Source organism: Acipenser ruthenus, chromosome 43, assembly GCF_902713425.1.
Source record: "Acipenser ruthenus chromosome 43, fAciRut3.2 maternal haplotype, whole genome shotgun sequence".
Classification (NCBI taxonomy): domain Eukaryota; kingdom Metazoa; phylum Chordata; class Actinopteri; order Acipenseriformes; family Acipenseridae; genus Acipenser; species Acipenser ruthenus.
The window spans coordinates 2,622,150-2,642,724 of record NC_081231.1 but is presented as its reverse complement, the minus strand read 5'-3'; the positions used below and the strand labels follow the sequence as shown (position 1 = coordinate 2,642,724).

General features: G+C 44.2%; 1 protein-coding gene across 1 annotated transcript; it reads right to left on the bottom strand.

The window, feature by feature from the left end:
- Positions 1 to 59: 59 nt before the first annotated feature.
- Positions 60 to 18,741, bottom strand: LOC131696585 (solute carrier family 35 member F3-like). Its single transcript, XM_059012073.1, has 8 exons — positions 18,251 to 18,741; positions 12,558 to 12,790; positions 8,644 to 8,971; positions 5,263 to 5,482; positions 3,911 to 4,036; positions 2,829 to 3,021; positions 2,072 to 2,161; positions 60 to 1,561 (listed from the first exon to the last, which is right to left on the bottom strand). Exons 1-8 carry the CDS (start codon positions 18,298 to 18,300, stop codon positions 1,320 to 1,322), a joined length of 1,482 nt encoding a protein of 493 aa, XP_058868056.1. The 5' UTR covers positions 18,301 to 18,741; the 3' UTR covers positions 60 to 1,319.
- Between the last annotated feature and the right edge of the window lie 1,834 nt (positions 18,742 to 20,575).

The window sequence follows — 20,575 nt, the reverse complement described above, 5'->3', positions numbered from 1 at the left end:
CTGACTTCAGTATTTCACTGTAGTCCTTATCCTGTGCATTAATACGCCGAGACGAAGGCAAAATTGCAGCAAAACTTTATTTGAAAATGTATTTACAAAATCTGTACATAATTATCAGAGCTGGAAAATGATATCAGGCTGGCGCTGTTAGTTTGAGCCTCAGTGCCATAGACATTAAACTCACTTTAGTTTGAAAACTTATGGACTCGTTTTTGGTATAATTGTTCATTAAAGTAGCTGATTGTTTCCTTTCTCACACCCCTGACTGGTTGATGTTGTTTGTAATCATTCAGAGTCGTTCTCAACTCCAATATTGAGTTCTGATCACGTTTCTCGAACCCTGCCTGTACCTGCCTTAGAGCTGCTTTCAGCTTGTCTGGAGAAACTGCCAGTACTGAACAGCCTTCCTCATTCAACACAAATCATGTGACACTGTGACCTTTAACCTGCGCTGGCCCCTCCTCCTCTATCTGTCTGTATTCATGTAGAGTAGGTGGAGCTAGTCACACTGTCACATGATTTGAACGGAATGAGAACGGCTGTTCGGTTCTGGCAGTTAGGATTCTCCAGTCAAGCTCACAGCAGCTCTAAGCTAGGGTTAGAGAAACATGATAAGAACACAATACTGGAGCAGCGGAACCACTCTGAATGTAAAAATGTCTGAAGCTACGTAAACAATAAATACAAATCTTTTTTTTTTTTCCTTTCAAAGTAATATTTTGTTTCCAAGTCACATGAATTACACTAAAATTACACTTTGGAATGAAAACGTTATATTGGTCCAGATTTACTTTCTTCAACAATCTTCAGTTGCATTTTCAGCCAAGTTGCTCACCAACGTTTTAAAAGCCATCGTCTTATTGGTTACTAGCACTAGAAACCAGATTGTACACTTAACTGTGTATTCCTTCTATCCACCACGGGGCAGTGTACTGCAGGGGGACAGGTTCAGGGTTGAACTTGATGAACTTAGACATGACTTTGAGAGCTCTAGTGGTGTTGCTGGTAGTGTTAATAAAAGGCGAGGACATATTTTTGGTTAGCAATATCTGAATTAAAGGGGATCCATAATTATGTTGCTAGAGTTAATAAGAGCTAACTCTTAAAGAGGCAGTGATAATTTCTAATTAGAGGTAAGAACATGGATTTGAAAGCTTAGGCTAACACTTAAATAGGGTCGTTTCTAATGTTGCTAGTAAGGGGGATGGAAATGTATTTTAAAAGGGGACCAGTTATGCTAGAACAAGGTAAGGAGTGGCTGTAAAGCCTTGGTTAGCCCTGGTGTACAGGCTGTGGTGTGGTGAGTCCCTGTCTGAGGCTCATGCTAGCGCTGCCCCCACGACTGGCTTGCCCTTGCTCCGGGCTGACTGGCTGCTCTCCCCTGCCTCCTCCGGGCTCTCCTCTCTCCTCCGCTCCCGCGTGATCCGGGCCAGGCAGCGCAGCGCAGCCTCGTCCCAGCGCTCCGGCAGGAGAAGCAGCAAGAAGCCCAGGCCGATGATCCCGGCGGCAGCAACTCGCACCTCACTGAACTGCAGCCCCCTGGTCAGAGACAGACCCAGCGCTGAGGAGAGAGAGGGGAGAGGGGGTGAGAGAGAGGAGGAGAGGGGGTGAGAGAGAGAAGGAGGGGGGTGAGAGAGAGGGGGAGAGGGGGTGAGAGAGAGGAGGAGAGGGGGTGAGAGAGAGGGGGGGAGAGGGGGTGAGAGAGGGGGGGAGAGGGCGTGAGAGAGAGGAGGAGAGGGGGTGAGAGAGAGGAGGAGAGGGGGTGAGAGAGAGGAGGAGGGGGGTGAGAGAGAGGGGGAGAGGGGGTGAGAGAGAGGAGGAGAGGGGGTGAGAGAGAGGGGGGGAGAGGGGGTGAGAGAGAGGGGGGAGAGGGGGTGAGAGAGAGGAGGAGAGGGGGAGAGAGAGGAGGAGGGGGGTGAGAGAGAGGAAGAGAGGGGGTGAGAGAGAGGAGGAGAGGGGGAGAGAGAGGGGGAGGGGGGGTGAGAGAGGGGAGAGGCTTCTAGTCAACCCTTCTCTGTGCTGTGCTGTGGAGTATTCAGGAGGGCTGGTTCTCTACGAGAGCGGGATCTACCTGCGTTGGCTGGGACACTCAGGAAGACCCCCACAGAGATGAGGGAGGGGTACGTCAATACAATCCCAAAATTCACCAGCACGTTGAAGGCTGAAAGAAAACGACAAAAAACAAGCAGTTATTCAATGACTGGCTGGTAGACACACAGACTCAAAGACAGACACACTGACACACTCACACACACACACACACATAGACACACAGACTCACAGACACAGGCACAGCGTCACGGACACACACTCACATGCATAGACACAGACACACAGACACACTCACACGCACACATACTGACACACGGATACACAGTCAAACAGACTCACATACATAGAGACACACACAAAATAAGAAAATATCAAAATTAAACAGAGAAAGACACTGTGGCCAAAAGCTTTGCATCACCCTATAACATTAGCTCACTCATAAAGTCAAATGAAACCTGCTGGATAATGTTACATTAACATATTGAATTACACACAGCTTTGCAATTTTCCATATACTTAACAAAAAACTGACAACAAAATTTAAAATATGTGACATTTCGAAATCTAACATGAAATACTAGTGCACTACTATTATGGCTTCCGAGAGACTTTTGCAAGATCATTTTGTAGTGTCTTTGATTACACGATGTTAAACAAGAGATCTAAATGATGTTCATATAGTTTTTTTCTTTTTAAATGATGTCTCAAGCCTAAAATCCTAGGTGATGCAAAGCATTTGGCCACAGCTGTACTCAGTGTGTCCCCCCCTCTCTCACTCAGTAGCAGAGCAGCCAGGGTACAGAGCTGCTCCCAGGGAACGAGCTGAGCGGAGGGCCAGTACTCCACTCTGGTGATGTAGAGGATGAGGGAGAGCCAGGAGAGCAGGAGCAGGTTACACAGCCCCAGAGCACTGAGGAACACAGCCACCTCCCCGAACTTCACCTCCCCCACCAACAGCTTGAACAGGACCTGAGGAACACACAACCAGAGAGAGCACTGCTCAGAGAGGCCACCAGGGGGCACTGCAGCACAAGACCACTCTCCCGCCAGCAGCAAAGTGTGATAAAGCACAGTGAAAGCATGGTAAAGCAAAGGGAAGCATTGTAAAGCACAGAGAAGTATGGTAAATCATAGGCAAGCATTGTAAAGCACAGAGAGGTCTGGTAAAGCATAGGGAAGCATTGTAAAGCACAGAGAGGTATGGTAAAGCATAGGGAAGCATTGTAAAGCACAGAGAGGTCTGGTAAGCATAGGGAAGCATTGTAAAGCACAGAGAGGTGTGGTAAAGCATAGGGAAGCATTGTAAAGCACAGAGAGGTGTGGTAAAGCATAGGGAAGTATTGTAAAGCACAGAGAGGTTTAGTAAAGTATATTAAAAAACATAGCAATCCATGGTAAACTATAGTAAATATATAGTATAGGCATGGGAAAACATGGGTGAAAATCTGCAAAATTGCCGTGTCCTAATATTGAATTTCTTACCTTCTTATTACCTGTTGTGTGTGTTCTCTATCACTGTCTATCACTGGCTCTGTTTCGAACATTATTTGATCCATAACTTCAAAACATTTAACAGAAAATATAAAGTCAAAATTACAAAGAGACTTAGTCTAGTTTTCCCTTCGTTCATTATTTACCAGGCTTACTAACTATTACCCCCAAAAAAGGTCCTTCGATCCCCCCCGCCACTTGCTTCTTACACCCAGGAGCTCCACAGCGACCCCTGAAGGAGATAACCTGCAGGTGCCTGCTTTATAGCTGACTGCGCGTCTGGCCAGCAGGGGCCGCTGTAGCGCAATGAGGAGTCCCTATAGAGCAATAACAGGAAGGTTAATTCCTGCGGTATCACGTAACTGACCTTGTAAAGTGCAGAGCTGGAGGCGGAGCCTACCACCAAGGCCACGCCCGTGATCGAGTCGCTATGGAAACCGTCTGCATAGGCCATCATCACTATCCCTGTGATGGACAGAATGGCTGCCACTATCTAGGACCACAAAGAACCAATAAACAACCAAACTACTTTGAATCCAGGTTGTACAACATTACTGTGATGACTGAAGCTGAAATGCTATACAAAGAGAATCTCAACGACAAGAAGAATAGTGCCCAATTATTTACACCCCCGATTTGCTCCCCAATTTAGAACATCCAATTCCGCTCCCTCACTGCAGCAGCACCCCACAACAGCCTAGCAGAAGAGACTCCCCCTGCACACCACGCGGCCGTGCCTTTACCAGGGGAGACCCTCGGAGACCCCTGCGCTCCCCTGACTGCATGACTCCCCCCTGCACACCACGCGGCCGTGCCTTTACCAGGGGAGACCCTCGGGGACCCCTGCTCTCCCTTGACTGTATGACTCCCCCTGCACTCCACACAGCCGTGCCTTTACCAGGGGAGACCCTCGGGGACCCGTGCTCTCCCCTGACTGTATGACTCCCCCTGCACACCACGCGGCCGTGCCTTTACCAGGGGAGACCCTCGGGGACCCCTGCGCTCCCCTGACTGTATGACTCCCCCTGCACACCACGCGGCCGTGCCTTTACCAGGGGAGACCCTCAAGGACCCCTGCGCTCCCCCTGACTGTACGACTCCCCTGCACACCACGCAGCCATACCTTTACCAGGGAAGACACTGAGCGACCCTGTAAGTCAATAAAGTAATTTTAGCTAACAATTCCATAGATCTTACCGGTCATGCACTTTAATTCTCAATGTTAGTCTCAAGGGTGCAGTTTTGAAACAAACTCCGGTTTCTAGCAAACATGGATTTTCATTTGAAAACATCTGGCACACTAAGTTAACAAAATCTGTTTGCAAGCCCTGCTTCCACATAGCTTTGCACTTCCTAGGTCGTGTCATCTTTCAATACCTTCTTTCTGGCAGTAACCAACCAGTTACTTCCCTTGTTGACTGACATCAGCCAGTAGCATGACCTTGAGAAAGAATGCCCGGTGTGCAGGTGGACTTGATCCATCTATTGCTGTTACCGTAAACTAGGTGACTCAAACAATCTGTCTAAGGTTTGCTGTAATTGCTTGTTGTTATATTACAATAATGGAACTGAATTGTTTTAGAAACCAATTGATTCGATATAGTTTGAATCCTGCTTGTCATTGTCTATTACTGTTTAACGCATTAATACGTGAGACAAATAAATAATTGTTAATAGCACAATTTACATGTTGAAGCCCCTAACAGCCCCTGCACTCACCCGGACGCCCATGAACCTCTCCTTCAGGATGATCCAGGACAGCAGGAAGACGAAGGCCTTGTTGCAGCAGAAGATGGCGGCCGCGTCACTGGGGCTGATGCGTCGCAGGGCCAGCATGTACAGGTACGTCGTGAGGCTCCAGAGGAGACAGAAGGGGGCCGTCCGCCTCAGGAAAACACGCAGCGTGAAGCCATCCTCCCCCAGAAACACACTGCACTCCCTGAAACCACAGACCACAGGCCTACAGGTTTTATACTAGAAAACAGCCTTTTTCAGGGGCTCACAAAACACTAATAAATACCTCACGTTTCAGAGTATATCTGTGCAGTCAGGCACCAGATCATGTGATGCTTATAATCAAGTATGTTGTGTAAAAACTCAGGAATGGCACCTCTGCTGTAAAAACTCTTATTTACACAATGGAGACAGAGGTTATGCTAGCGGGCTCACAGAACCAACTAAAAGGAAATTACATGAGCTCGACCCTTGCAGTCTCTCATCAGAACTTAAACTAGAAATTAAGAGTTTGGGGGTCATCTCTGATCCTGATCTCTCATTTGAGACTATATTAGGGAAGTTACTAAAGTATCTTTTTACCATTTGAGAGATATAGCCAAACTTAGACCAATTATTTCCGTATCTGATGCTGAGAGACTAATGCATGCCTTTGTTTCATCTCGAATTGATTATTGTAATGCACTTTTTTTCTGGTGTCCCAAAACATGTGGTATCCCGCTTGTAGTTTGTTCAGAATACTGCTGCTAGAATTTTGACTAAAACCAGGAAAGGTGAACATATTACCCCTGTTTTGGCCTCTTTACACTGGCTCCCTGTGCAGTATAGAATTGATTTTAATATTTTGCTGTTAACTTACAAGGCCCTGAATGGATTAGCACCTAGTTATTTGCAGGAGTTACTGACCCCATATCTTCTAAACCGCACTCTGAGATCACACGATGCAGGGCTGCTGGTTGTTCCTAGGGTCAACAAAAGCAACCCGGGGAGGCAGGACCTTTCCTAAATTCTGGAATGCTCTGCCTTCATTTCTCAGGGAAGCTGGGACCGTTACAGTTTTCAAGTCAAGACTAAAAACGCACTTTTGTAAAATGGCTTTCTTATCTTAGTGGGTTTTAATGTAACTTTAAAATTGCTGCTTTTGTTATGTGTATACTGGTATACTGAATTGTCCCAGTTCCTTTTAGCACGTCATATTGCAGTTTGATAATCTTGTCTTGTGCACAGCATGGCTAAGTATGTGTTCTGCCATTTCGTTTAATCAGCTTTGAGCTGCTCATCCACAATCTGATGAAATCCATTCTAAGCTAACCAAACCCCCACTCTTAAACACTTTCATTAAACTGAGCAGTAATCTCTTAGCAGCTGTGGTACAGCTCAGGCATTTCACCTGATAGTGAAAAAACCTGCTGTATCCTGGTTACTAATCGCTGTAGCAGTTAAAACGCCCTCCGATAGTCTGGCTGCATTCAGATCATGTGACCGGCCCCTATCGGAACCTAGGAGCTGCCTCTAGCCCCCTGTAGAACATTTCGGACAATTATTAATCTGACCTTAATGATTAAAATGACATTTCAATTCAATACAAGTAAAATAAATCAACAACATTGGTTCATTTAAAATGATCTAATTTGCAACTTGAATTAAGATCCCATCAATGAATGGAGTGCACAGCTCTGGCCAAAGGTTTAGCATCACCCGATAGAATGAACTAATTTAGCTTCATAAAGTCGAATGAAAGCTGCTGAATAATGTTACGTTAACATATTGAATTACACAGAGCTTTGCAGTTTTCCAGATACTTAACGAAATCTAACATGAAATACTGTATGGCTTTTTTTTTATATATAGATTGTTTTTAATTGTTTCGTTTTACAAACTAGCTTTTTATCTTAGTTTTTCTAATTTTACAATTTGTTTTGTTCTTGTGTGTGTGTGTGTGTGTGTGTGTGTGTTTGTGTGTGTGTGTCTGTGTGTGTGTGTGTGCATGCATGTGTGTGTGTCTGTGTGTGTGTGTGTGTCTGTGTGTGTGTGTGTGTGTGTCTGTGTGTGTGTGTGTGTGTGCATGCATGTGTGTGTGTGTGTGTCTGTGTGTGTGTGTGTGTGTGTGTGTGTCTGTGTGTGTGTGTGTGTGTGTCTGTGTGTGTGTGTGTGTGTGCATGCATGTGTGTGTGTGTCTGTGTGTGTGTGTGTGTGTCTGTGTGTGTGTGTGTGTGTGTGTGTGTGTGTCTGTGTGTGTGTGTGCGTGCGTGTGAAGTGCATGTGTGTGTGTCTATGTATATCTGTCTGTGTGTGTGTGTGTGTGTGTGTGTGCGTGCATGTGTGTGTGTGCATGCATGTGTGTGTGTGTGTGTGTATCTGTGTGTGTGTGTGTGTGTCTGTGTGTGTGTGTGTGCGTGCGTGTGAAGTGCATGTGTGTGTGTGTCTGTGTGTGTGTGTCTATGTATATCTGTCTGTGTGTTTGTGTGTGTGTCTGTGTGTGTGTGTGTCTGTGTGTGTGTGTGTGTGTGTCTGTGTGTGTGTGTGTGTGTGTGTGTGTGTGTGTGTGTGTGTGTGTGTGTGTGTGTGCGCGCATGTGAAGTGCTTTGGGATCCTTGTGATGAAAGGTGCTACAGAAAGGTGCATTGCTGCTGATGTTTCGACTCTTCAAAGAGATTTCCTCCACTCCTTGCTGCCTCTCTCTCCTGATCTATCCAGATCCATCGTTACACTGGAGCTGAAGCAGCTGGCCTGGCTGTGGCAATAGCCTGGATTTCCTCTGCAGTGTGGTCCTGTACAGGGAACCACTGGAGATTTCATCCAGCCTCTACTGGGATTCCTGAACTCAAACTTACAGTAACTGTCTGGATAAGTGTTGCTGCCTCTGTTAATCTAAATTGTTTGGAGCTGTGCAGATACTCAGAGTCCCAGTCATTCCCTTTAACATGTTTTTGGCATCAGATATTAAAATAAACTGAACCCAACAAGAAAAGCTGCCTTTGATCTCATTTGGGATTTAAGTGTGTTCCATACTCTCACCACTCTCTGTAAATCTCCTGCCCTCTGCCCTGTCTATCTCCACTTCATTTCCAGCTGTGTCCTCTGGGTCCTGGTTTCTGTGCTGTGCACAAAGTATTGGACAGGGTTAACTTTGTCAACGTCTTTTAAGACTTTAAAGACTTCAGTCAAGTCCCCCCTTTCTTTGTTCTAGGCTAAATATATAATCAGTTCTTTCAACCTATCTTCATAGCTCTGTCCTTGCAGCACTGGGATTAGTCTGGTAAGCTGTTCATAGGACTCTCTCCAGGGTCTCAATGTTCTGTTGGTGCTGTGGTGACCAGGATTGGACACAGTATTCTCTAACTGACAATGTTTTAAACACTGTACCTGAACTGCTTCAGTGGTGACTGCCTCTTCTCCGCCCAGAATAAGTGTCCCACGTAGTACAAGGGAAAGAAGAGAAGGTTCCACGTGGTGGTGAACCACGTCAGGAAGAAGGGGGCGTTGATAGTGTGCAGCGCCATCTTGGCAATGTGGGTGGAGCCAGCCCAGGACACGGCCACACAGCACGCCAGCACCAGTCCCCAAGCCAGCTTCCTGAGGACCCCTAGAGGGCACCAGCGGCAGTGCGGCTTCACCACGGTCTCACTGCTCTCAGACTCCACCCCCGTCGTCACGGAAACAGACTGAGCCGGCCTCTCTCGCTGTGGGTCATCTGTTAAAAAAAATATATTTAGCACACAGAAACTTGACCAGTGTTACATCATTATTATTATTTAGCAGACGCTTTTATCCAAAGCGACTTACAGAGACTAAGGGGTGAACTATGCATCATCAACAACTGCTGCTGCAGAGTCACTTACAATAGGACCTTGGTTTTAAGTCTCATCCGAAGGATGGAGCACAAGGAGGTGAAGTGACTTGCTCAGGGTCACACACAGTGAGTCAGTGGTTGAGCCAGGATTTGAACTGGGATCCTCCTGGTATCCAGCCCCTTGCTTTAACCACTGGACCACTGAGCCTCCCTTTGACCCTGACATTAACATTGCCAGAGTTCCAATTTAACTCCTTTGAAGTACACTGCATATTGAGATTTTATTATGTTAATAAAACCACATCTTCATAATCAAACCTCATATTCCTCCAAACGAGACCCAACTGGGTTTAATGGAGAGGAGTTTAAAATGTGCTGGATGACTGCAACAGGTCACCTGAGTAAGTATAAAATACACATTAGAAAGCATCTTTCTTGCAATGTAAGCGATCACGTTTTGTGTTAAAAAAGAGAGAAATATATGTTTAAAAATAAAATACGCTCAGAAAGAGTCATTGTCAAAAAAGCAAAAATTGGAAAGGAGTGCAGGAGACATTCACCAGTGTAATTGTTTACAAATGCTCTGTAAGCCATGCCATGAAAAACCAAATACACATTTAATATAACATGTGTCTCTTTCATATAGGAAAATGTGAGATGAACGCAGTGATGGTGATACATATTAGATACGACGTTCTGGAAGAAGCAAAGTAAGTGTATTTACCCTCCGGGCGAGCGAGTGACAGGACGGGGGTGTTGCAAGCCGTCTCAGGAGAGATCTTGGCTGTGAATTTCTGCATCGCTCCCTTCTCTCCCTCCCCGCTCTCTCAGCTCCAAAACCACAATGAGCTCCACAAACAGAGGTCTCGTCTCAAAGAGGATTGTGAGAGCGGAGGATTAGAGAGGCATTCTCTAAGATCTGCTAAAGACTGAGACAGACCTCTTGAATATTCTTTCAAATACAGAACAGTTTCTTAAAGAGTTGAGCTAACAAGATAATTCCATCAAGCTGTTGCACACTTCCAGACTAATTTTGCTTCATAAAGTCGAATGAAACCTGCTGAATAATGTTACCTTAACATATTGAATTACACACCGCTTTGGAGTTTTCCATCTACTTAACGAAAAACTGACAAAAATTGAACAATGTGGCATTTCGAAATCTAACATGAAATAGTGCACTACTATTATGGCTTCCGGCAGACTTTTTCGATATCATTTTGTAGTTTCTTTGATTACATGATTTTAAATGATGTCTCGATCCTAAAATTCTAGGTTATGCAAAACTTTTGGCCACAGCTGGAGGTCTCAAACATGCCGTTTTGAAAGAGACACATGTTACAGCCAGCGTTTATTTTCATTTTAAAACATCTGGAACTACACAAGGTTAAAGAAAGCTCCACAAATCTGTTCCACTTCCCGGGTCATTTCACCTCAGCAGTGTCTTCTGGGTCATGTTACAACTAACAACCAAACGAGCAAGATGGGCTGAATGGCCTCCTCTCGTTTGTAAACTTTCTTGTGTTCTTATGCTCTTATGTTACTGGCTGGATACATGTCAGTCAACAGTGGAAGCAGCTGATTGGTCAAGGATAGGAAGGAGCCAGTGGAGAAGCTTAAGGATCTCAGGGTAAGAGAATGTGAGGCTGTATTGCAACAGGCTTGGAATACAAGTCTACAGAGGTTATGTTAAGATGATCCAATGCTCTAGTTAGACCCCATACTAGAATACTGTGTGCAGTTCTGGTCACCTCACTACAAAAAAGACATCATTGCACTGGAGAAGGTACAGAGAAGGGCAACTAGGCTGATCCCAGGACTCGATGAGCTAGGAGGACAGGGTAAAAGAATGAAATCTCTTTAACCTTGAAAAAAGAAGGGCAAGAGGGGACTTGATTGAAGTGTTTAAAATCATAAATGGTTTAGATAAAGTCAACCCAAGACACGACTTCAAATTCAGCACAGAGAGAAGAGCAAGAGGGCATGAATGGAAGAGGAGTAGAGTTTAGAACAGAAGGTAGGAAGCACTTTGCGACACAGAGAGTTATAAATGCATGGAACAGCCTATCAGGTGAAGTATCTAAAAAGTCTAGATTCTGTGCTTTTAAATGAGTTTCCCCCCACTAGAGGAGAATGGTGTGCTAACAAGAAACTGGTCTTGATGCTCAACTATGAGTTCAGGAACTGCTTTTCAGTTCTAGTTGCTGCCATAGACATTTGTAGGCTAGATCAGCCAAAGTGTCTTAATGGAAGAAAAAGCCATCTGCCTTTTGTCAGCAATACACTGCTGGGCACTAGATGGCGCTGGTGCTTACGAATCTAAAGACACTTAATCTAGCCTACATAGCATATGTCTATGGCAGGCAACCAGAACTGAAGAGCAGCTCCTGAACTTACAGACCCACTCAAAAAATATCTGCGTAACTGCAGTAATAATTATTCAGATTGATTGCAAACAGGAAGATTAAATAAAAGACAATGACATTTGAAACTCTTAAAATAATGAACTGGGTCCTAACAATAATATTGCAGTAGATTCTACTGCCTTGGCAGTATAACGCTTATGTTACTTGATATTGTGAGCTAAAAATCATATCAAATAAACAAGAACAAAAACCCTGACTAGCTCACAGTTAGGATTTCTTTGTCCTTATCTGTTAGATTAATTTACTACCTACTATTCTGGAATCAGCTAGTCTTTTTTGTACTGTAGCTGATGCACAAAATATTTCACAGTCTTCCAGGTTGTTTGATCATTTCAGCGCCTGCAATCCAGCCTCATCAAAGACCAGATTGATGATTCTTTATTTAGCCGGTGGTTTTAGTGCTTTGAATGAAAGGCTGTCTGTGTCTGGACTCCATTCAAAGGAAAAATAAAACAGGAAAGTGCTGAGAGAGGCAGGGGGCAGAGAGAGAGGGGGACAGACCCTCAAAACAGCTGGACTTCAAGAGAGGAATAGCACAGGGTCAACCAGGGGCACATTTCGGTGACATTAGAGATATCTAAAAAGTACTTCCATAAATCTAACCTGTCATGAGCTATTCACAATCCTGTTTGCGTGGTTCACCTGGTAGAAGCGCAGCCGCGTGGTGCGCAGGGCGAGTCGTACAGCGCAGGTTCGCGTCCTGGCTGTACAGAGTCGCCAGGCTTCGCTGGGGACTCTGAAGGCAGCATCGCATTAGCTCTGTCGCTGCCGTGGGGGTTAGGGAGGTTAAACCGTCAGGGACTGTTTCTCCTCATCGCTCTACAGTGAACCCTGCTGGTCAGGCGTCCAGTGAGCTCAGAGCGGACACCTGCAGGGCTTGACCTCCAGAGGCCGGTAGCTCGCTGACATCCGCTCTCATGGGTGAAAAAGGAAGCTGGCTGGTCGTGCGACTTTTGACCACAGCTGTATGTAGCTAGTGCAAAATAGGTACGATGTTGGTTAGCTACAATTACAATGTGTATTCTGCTGTATATAAAGTGGCTCAATACGTGAGCACTCACAGGAGCTGGGTGACCACTGGGCGCTGTGCCGGTAGTATCCGGTGATTCGGAGAATGCGCACCTCGATGGTGGACAGGTCCCCGAGCGCACTGTTCACGTCCAGGAAGGAGCGGGCTGATTTCAGCTCCTCTTTGATGGGATCCTCCACGGTGAGGTACCGGAGCTGCCTCAGCTGAGAGCTGATGTCAGAGAGGCGGCGAGGGCTGTGATCAGACAGCAGCTGCATAGCGGACCTGCGGGGGAGAGACAGCGTTACACAGGGAGAGAAACACAGACGCGGCCAAACGTTTTGCATCACATACAATTTTAGAATTGAATTTTTATATATATTCAGCAGGTTTCATTCGACTTTATGAAGCAAAATTTGTTCATTCTATAGAGTGGTGCAACAGTTTTGGTACTAACATGGCACTAACACCGCATTTGCAGTCTTTAATACCACTTGACCAATTACCAATACGCTATTCGTTTCCATTTCGTATTCTACTATTCTGCGCATGCTGCTGATATACGAGGATATCCAAACTGATATTTTCAATAACTCCCATTGACCACCATTATGCTCTGGTAATAAGCACAGAATGAACTACATGACTGAATCAATCGCTTGTACTTATCAACGCCACAAGAGGGCGCAAAAGTGCAGTACACGACACAGCTGTGAAAGTTCTATGGGCAAAATAAATTCACAGCCAATAACGGAGTGTAGTAATTCGGGCGGTGATGATGCTCTGAGTTTTAAGACTTGTATAGCTGAATTAAAAGAACCTTGTTAAATACGTGCGCACGTTATTAAGCACCAATCAATGATAAGACAACGGTTTCAGGCAGTGTGAATTGATATAAAAGGATCTAATAGCTTCTCAGAACCAAATCTATTAAAACCTCTCATATTTGGTGTGTAATTATTTTTCTTTCCTTTGTTTCATCAGTTTGCTATATGAATTTTCTTCAGATTTTCTAATAACACTTCACTAAGACCCGGCTCTCCTTAGGAGTGTCCAGTAATTCTGCAGTTTCAGAGACTCTTATTCAGTGCTTGTGTCCGATGAACCTTCACTCATTCAAGAACCAACACCTAAAATGTGCCAATAACCACGAGGCTAAGACAAATAACTACAGATAAAATCTGAGTTGTTTTAATAGATTAGGTTCTGACAAGCTAGTAGGTATTTTTATGACATCCCTGCAGCACTGTAAAGCTGTGGGAGCAGCACGCTCGCAAACAGTCTACCAGGACTGGGGAAAGATCTAACAGCATTGAAGAGATAGTGGGGGCACGTGGAGCAGGAGCCACAGTAGCAAGGACAGTCCTGCTGGTCAGGCTGCTTCAAGAGTCACCAGAGTGGATCAGCAACGGCAAAGGGAAGCCTAGAGAGACAGCTGTGGCTGCAAACAGTGACGGACAGAGAGGAAACTAGAGAGGATCATCATGTGTGAGATATGAAGGACTATGCACAGGGTATTTATTTGAGGGAAAATATTCCATTATTTGCTTCTGACCAGCAGCTGAGAGACAGAGTTAGAAAAACACATACCGCAGTCAGCTTGACAGAGACAGACAAACCGATGTCACGTGTCCTCCACAACCCTGTCCTGGGGGACCCCCTGTGTCTGCTGGTTTTCATTCCAAATGAGCTCTCAATTACTGAACTAGACCCTTAGCTGAACTGATAATTTGCTTAATTAGACCTTTTTAATTGTTTTCATCTCTTAAACAGTTGCACAGTTCAAGTTGCTTGTAAAAGTTATAGCTAACTTTGAAATCTGCAACTGTTTAAGAGCTGAAAACAGGTACAAAGGCTAATTAAGCAAATTCTGAGCTTAGTTACAGGTCTAGTTAAGTAGCTGAGAGGTCAGCAGGAATGAAAACCAGCAGCCACAGGAGATCTCCAGGACCAGGGTTGGGAAGCCCTGCTCTCCACAATGACTACAGGAAGATAAATTAGAAGCATCACAATGTTCATTTCAGATGCTTCCTGTAAAATAAGCACTGTTGAGTTTGCTGCACAGTAATAATGCATGTTTCACTAGCAAGCATGCTAATCTCATTTCCAGAACCAGAAATCACATTATTTTTTGTTTCGCTTCAGGATATAAAATTATGGTGTGCAGAAGTTTTTTTGTTTGTTTTTTAATACTGTCTTGTACTGCAGATTATCTACATTTAAAATGAGATGCACATTTAATACAATTCACCACATTATATATAAACCAACAACCAGGTAGTTCCAGCTGCTCTCAGATCCCCAGCACTGATGTCGCTATACTAGACTGTATTGAATTAGCTGGCTCTCAGATCAACAGTACAGCACTGAGTTCTCTATACTAGACTGTATTGAATTAGCTGGCTCTCAGATCCCCAGTACAGCACTGAGTTCTCTATACTAGACTGTGTTGAATTAGCTGGCTCTCAGATCAACAGTACAGCACTGAGTTCTCTATACTAGACTGTATTGAATTAGCTGGCTCTCAGATCTGTACAGTACTGAGTTCGCTATACTAGACTGTGTTGAATTATCTGGCTCTCAGATCTGTACAGCACTGAGATCTCTATACTAGACTGTATTGAATTAGCTGGCTCTCAGATCCCCAGTACAGCACTGAGTTCTCTATACTAGACTGTATTGAATTAGCTGGCTCTCAGATCTGTACAGTACTGAGTTCGCTATACTAGACTGTGTTGAATTAGCTGGCTCTCAGATCTGTACAGTACTGAGTTCTCTATACTAGACTGTATTGAATTAGCTGGCTCTCAGATCCCCAGTACAGCACTGAGTTCTCTATACTAGACTGTATTGAATTAGCTGGCTCTCAGATCTGTACAGTACTGAGTTCTCTATACTAGACTCTCCCATCTATACTCAGTAGAGAAAATTCTGTATTGAATTAGTATCACCTCAGCAACTCATCATTCGCCCCCATTGTAAAGGATTTTGTGAAATGCGAATTTCAACAAACCATGCTACAGGAACGCATTATTACACGCTAATGCATGCAAATGAATTGCTTATTAAATCTGCACCCATTAAAATCCTCCTTCTCGCCCTTCTTTGATAAATGCACATTTGCCTGCAGGCTGCCTGGCACAGTTATTCTTGCCTTGACACCACCTGACAAGTTAAAAAGGGTCTCTGTAGGTTGGAAATGCACAGCGACTGCAAAGAGAACAACAGTGAAGCAACGGGGGAGGCCACTGAGATCCCACAGGCCTGGAATCTGCATTTCAGTCTTGACATAAATATCTTGTTTATAACAAGCCTGGCAGTAACAGCCAGCCCCCGCCACGCTGCAGATCCAAAACTAGAGCCATCAGTGTGATGAAAAAGTGATATAAACAGTACAGTGTGTATAGAACAGTATAGAATAAGAATTAGCAATGACATGTTTAATCACATACATACTGGTGCTTCTGTATTACAACACCCCATTGCTTCTGTATCAGAACACCCCATTGCTTCTGTATTACAACACCCCATTGCTTCTGTATTACAACACCCCATTGCTTCTGTATCAGAACACCCCATTGCTTCTGTATCAGAACACCCCATTGCTTCTGGATCAGAGCACCCCATTGCTTCTGTATTAGAACACCCCATTGCTTCTGTATCAGAACACCCCATTGCTTCTGTATCAGAACACCCCATTGCTTCTGTATTAGAACACCCCATTGCTTCTGTATCAGAGCACCCCATTGCTTCTGTATCAGAACACCCCATTGCTTCTGTATCAGAGCACCCCATTGCTTCTGTATTAGAACACCCCATTGCTTCTGTATCAGAACACCCCATTGCTTCTGTATCAGAACACCCCATTGCTTCTGTATCAGAACACCCCATTGCTTCTGTATTAGAACACCCCATTGCTTCTGTATCAGAACACCCCATTGCTTCTGTATCAGAACACCCCATTGCTTCTGTATTAGAACACCCCATTGCTTCTGTATCAGAGCACCCCATTGCTTCTGTATCAGAGCACCCCATTGCTTCTGTATTAGAACACCCCATTGCTTCTGTATCAGAACACCCCATTGCTTCTGTATCAGAACACCCCATTGCTTCTGTATCAGAGCACCCCATTGCTTCTGTATCAGAACACCCCATTGCTTCTGTATTGGAACACCCCATTGCTTCTGTATCAGAACACCCCATTGCTTCTGTATTAGAACACCCCATTGATTCTGTATCAGAACACCCCATTGCTTCTGTATTAGAACACCCCATTGATTCTGTATCAGAACACCCCATTGCTTCTGTAGTTTTGATTTGTTGTGTAAATGAAATGAAACCACTGGAACTGAAATGGTCAAGATTGTCTAATTTAATTGATGACTTTAATAGGCCACACATGCAATTCATTTCAAATAGTAAGAGAAAATGAACACAGAGCCACATATGGTAAAATGCAGGAGACTTTTTAGAAGTTGTTTAAGATGCCAAATTAAAGCACAAAGTGGTCTGACATTTTCACACATGAGTGCCTAGTGTTTCTATATCACTGAATACTGACTGAAAATTGAAATTCTCACACCCTGAGGTTTTCATGCAGGCAGGTATATAAAGGAGATCAATGGCCAATCTTGAGGTGTTCTGATAAATGTGCACACTGCTGTATGGGACTGTATGAAGTGTGACATACACACGTATGACCGCCTCCACTATGTCCCCTTACATTACCATTGAAATGTCCCGGACAGAATATAATGGCAGTCAATGGGGACGAGCTCCTGATAAGATCACAACATGTGAGCCGTACATCGCCTGGACACTTTATTAGGACCTGTCCCTAATATCGGGTTGGGCCTCCGTTTGCCCTGATCACAGCCTTGACATGGCGTCAACTCCACAAGGTGCTGGAAGGTGCCTCGAGGGATCCATTCAGTCTATTTAGTGCAGAGAGGCAAGCAGTGGATGGTGATGATGATTGCTCAAGTTCATCCCAGGCATGCTTGATCAGATTGAGATGAATGTGGTGGCCGTGGAAGAAGTCTCCGTCATGCTTCTCAAACCGTGTGCACGGTTCCCAGTGGATGAGTGCATTATCATCTTGAAATTAGCCATCAGGGTTCAGCATTGCTGGGTTAATAGACTAACATAAGATAGATTAGCCAAAGTGTCTTTATAGTCATAGGTGCCAGCGCCATCTAGTGCACAGCTAGTGTATTGCAAGAGAAAATAAAATTGATCCCACCTGGCAGACTTCTATAAAAACACTTGGTCCATCTACTTCAGGCAACTAGAACTGAACAGCAGCTCCTGAGCTCAAGTGAAAGCACTTCAACACAGCAATACAATTAAAGAACACAGTATTTGAGTGACTGAATATAATACTCTCAATAGCTAACTGTTAATGCCAAGTTTCATCAGAATTTAAGAAGCGTTTTCAAAACGCAGGTGTGGCTTGCCGATGGAGGGGTGTGCAGGCAGGGAGACACCCCATATAGACCCAGGATCTCCCATTAACATGCTGAATCATTTCTTAGCAACTTCCATTCAAATTGGGTCAGAGGTTTTGTACAGATGTAAAGTATGATAGACAATGTGCTGTACGACCACATCAACTATAACTTCACAGGAGATAATATGGAAAAGGGGTCGGGTTTTTGATTACTATAAGTAGTTCAATTAACCAAACTTTTCATTGTTTTACTATGGAATATGTGTCTGTATTAAAAATATATATATTCGACTCACCTTTCTGTTAATTTGCCTGTGGGAGAGGGGCAGAATTCCCGAATTCCCATATGGAATGCTGCGGTTCTGGAATACCCCTCTCAGAATTCCAAAAGAGAAGGGGAAAGGGCTTCCTTCCTGAATCCCAGAAATTCTGTGTGAATGAGGGGCTTCTTCCCTTCCGTGAATGCGAGAAGTCTTTTTATTCCTTACTGTGCTTTTTAAAGATCAAAAAGAGAGAGGGAGAAAGAGAGAGAGAGAGAGGAAGGGAGAGGGAAAAGGTAGAGAGAGACAAAAGAGGAAGAGCGAGGTGGAGAGAGGGAGAAATAAAAAGAAAGAAAGAAAAGAGAGGGACAGTAAAAAAGAAAGGGAGGAGGGGAGAAAAAAATAATGAAAGTCAAAATCCAGCAGTAAACAAAGATGCTGAAAGAAAGAGACACTGGATGCTGGAGAGAGAGGGAGAGAGATGGAGAGTCTGTGACACATCGCTCACGTTTTCAATGTAATAACCTTGTGGCTGTGTGTGTGAGAGAGAGAGAGAGAGAGAGAGAGAGAGAGAGAGAGAGGAAGGTGGGAGGAGGTGTTAACATTGAAAAACCTCTCTGGCCCCTCTCTGAGAAACCAGAACAACACTAATGTGATTTTAAAAGAACAGAACAGTGTTATTGAACAGCCAGAGACTGGATCACTTCTATTATTAATGCAGTCAGATAAGAGAGTAGATAGTGATAGACAGAGAGACAAATCAATTGAATAAACACATAGATAGATAGATAGATAGATAGACAGATAGATAGATAGATAGATAGGATATATGGATAGACTAGTCCTGATTGTGGGAAGTCGTGTGAGGGCTTCACTGGTGACTCCACAGGGAGCGTCAGCTGGCTCTGGGTTAGGGAAACAAAACCAGCAGGGACTGTTAATCCTCACTGCTCTACAGTGCCCCCTACTGACCAGGCACCTGGTGAGCTCAAGCGGACACCTGCTTGGCCTGCCTTTGTCCTCCAGGGGGCAGTGGCTCACATCCGCTGTGGAGCTGCACATTTGAGACCTATATAAATGGGATTGTGGGACAGCTAGTAAAGGATTTCATTAGCTAAAAAGTTTTATTTTGCTGCACAGGGACTGATTTGTGAACCAAGATAATGATAAACAAAATGTCCCAGGAGCCTCTTGAGTGTGATTGGGTCTGAAACTGCCTGTGAAACGGCTTTAAACTCCTGTTTAGACTGTACAGAGTCCCCATGGGTGGTCTTTCATTGCCTTTGCATTGATTTTCTGTAGCTGAGCTGGTTAGGGAAGTTATATAACAGGGCTGAGCTCCAGTTTGTACAACGCCTGGGTGCATATTTAATAGGATTGAATTAGTTTTTCTTTTTTTTTCCAGGACTGATTCGATTTTTTGGTTAAAGATTACATTTTTGAATGAGACACCCTTATTCTATGACGTCTAGTGCCTATAAATACCCACAAATAAGCTGTTTTCAGATCAGCCCTGCGTTCTGCTCTTTAAAGAAACAGCAGCATTGCATCTTCTGGGTTTGCAATCCTTACAGCTCTTTCTACAATGACTCAATATTATGCTTTTTCAGGAGCTGCTCTTCGGCTCCAGTTACCTGATATAAACGCTATGTCGATTATATCAGCCAAAGTCTCTATATTAGTAAGCACCAGCGTCATCTGGTGCACAGCAGAGTATTGCCATCAACACAAACTTGATCCAAAGTGGGAGGTTGCTAGATGGCGCTGTCTCTTCTATAAAACACTGGCGGATCTAGCTGATGTCTATGGCAGGCAACTAGAACTGGAACGCTGGTCCTGAACTCCGGTGAAAGCACCCTGACACAGCCTGATCAATAAATAAATACAAGCACAGTGTGTTTGTGTTCTTGCAATAAGCAAACAGACAGACTGACTGATAGATGACACTACAGAGAGTGACCATTGATAGACAGACTGACAGACAGTTCCTCCACAGACAGTTGGACAGACACAAAGACAGAGAACAGCTCTATTTACCCCAATTTTCAAATACACTTAATAAAAAAAAAGATCCTTAGCCAGTTTCATCACAGTCAGACCAGAGGCTTTCTACAGCTCTGGCCAAAAGCATTGCATCACCCAATAGAATTAACTGATTTTGCTTCATGTAGTCAAATTAAACCTGCTGAATAATGTTACGTTAACATATTGAATTGCACACCGCTTTGTAGTTTTCCCATATACTAATGAAAAAAGTTGAAAAATGTGGCATTTCAAAATCTAACATGAAATACTGTACTACTATTATGGCTTCCGGTAGACTTTTGCGATATCATTTTGGTTTCTTTGTATTACATGATG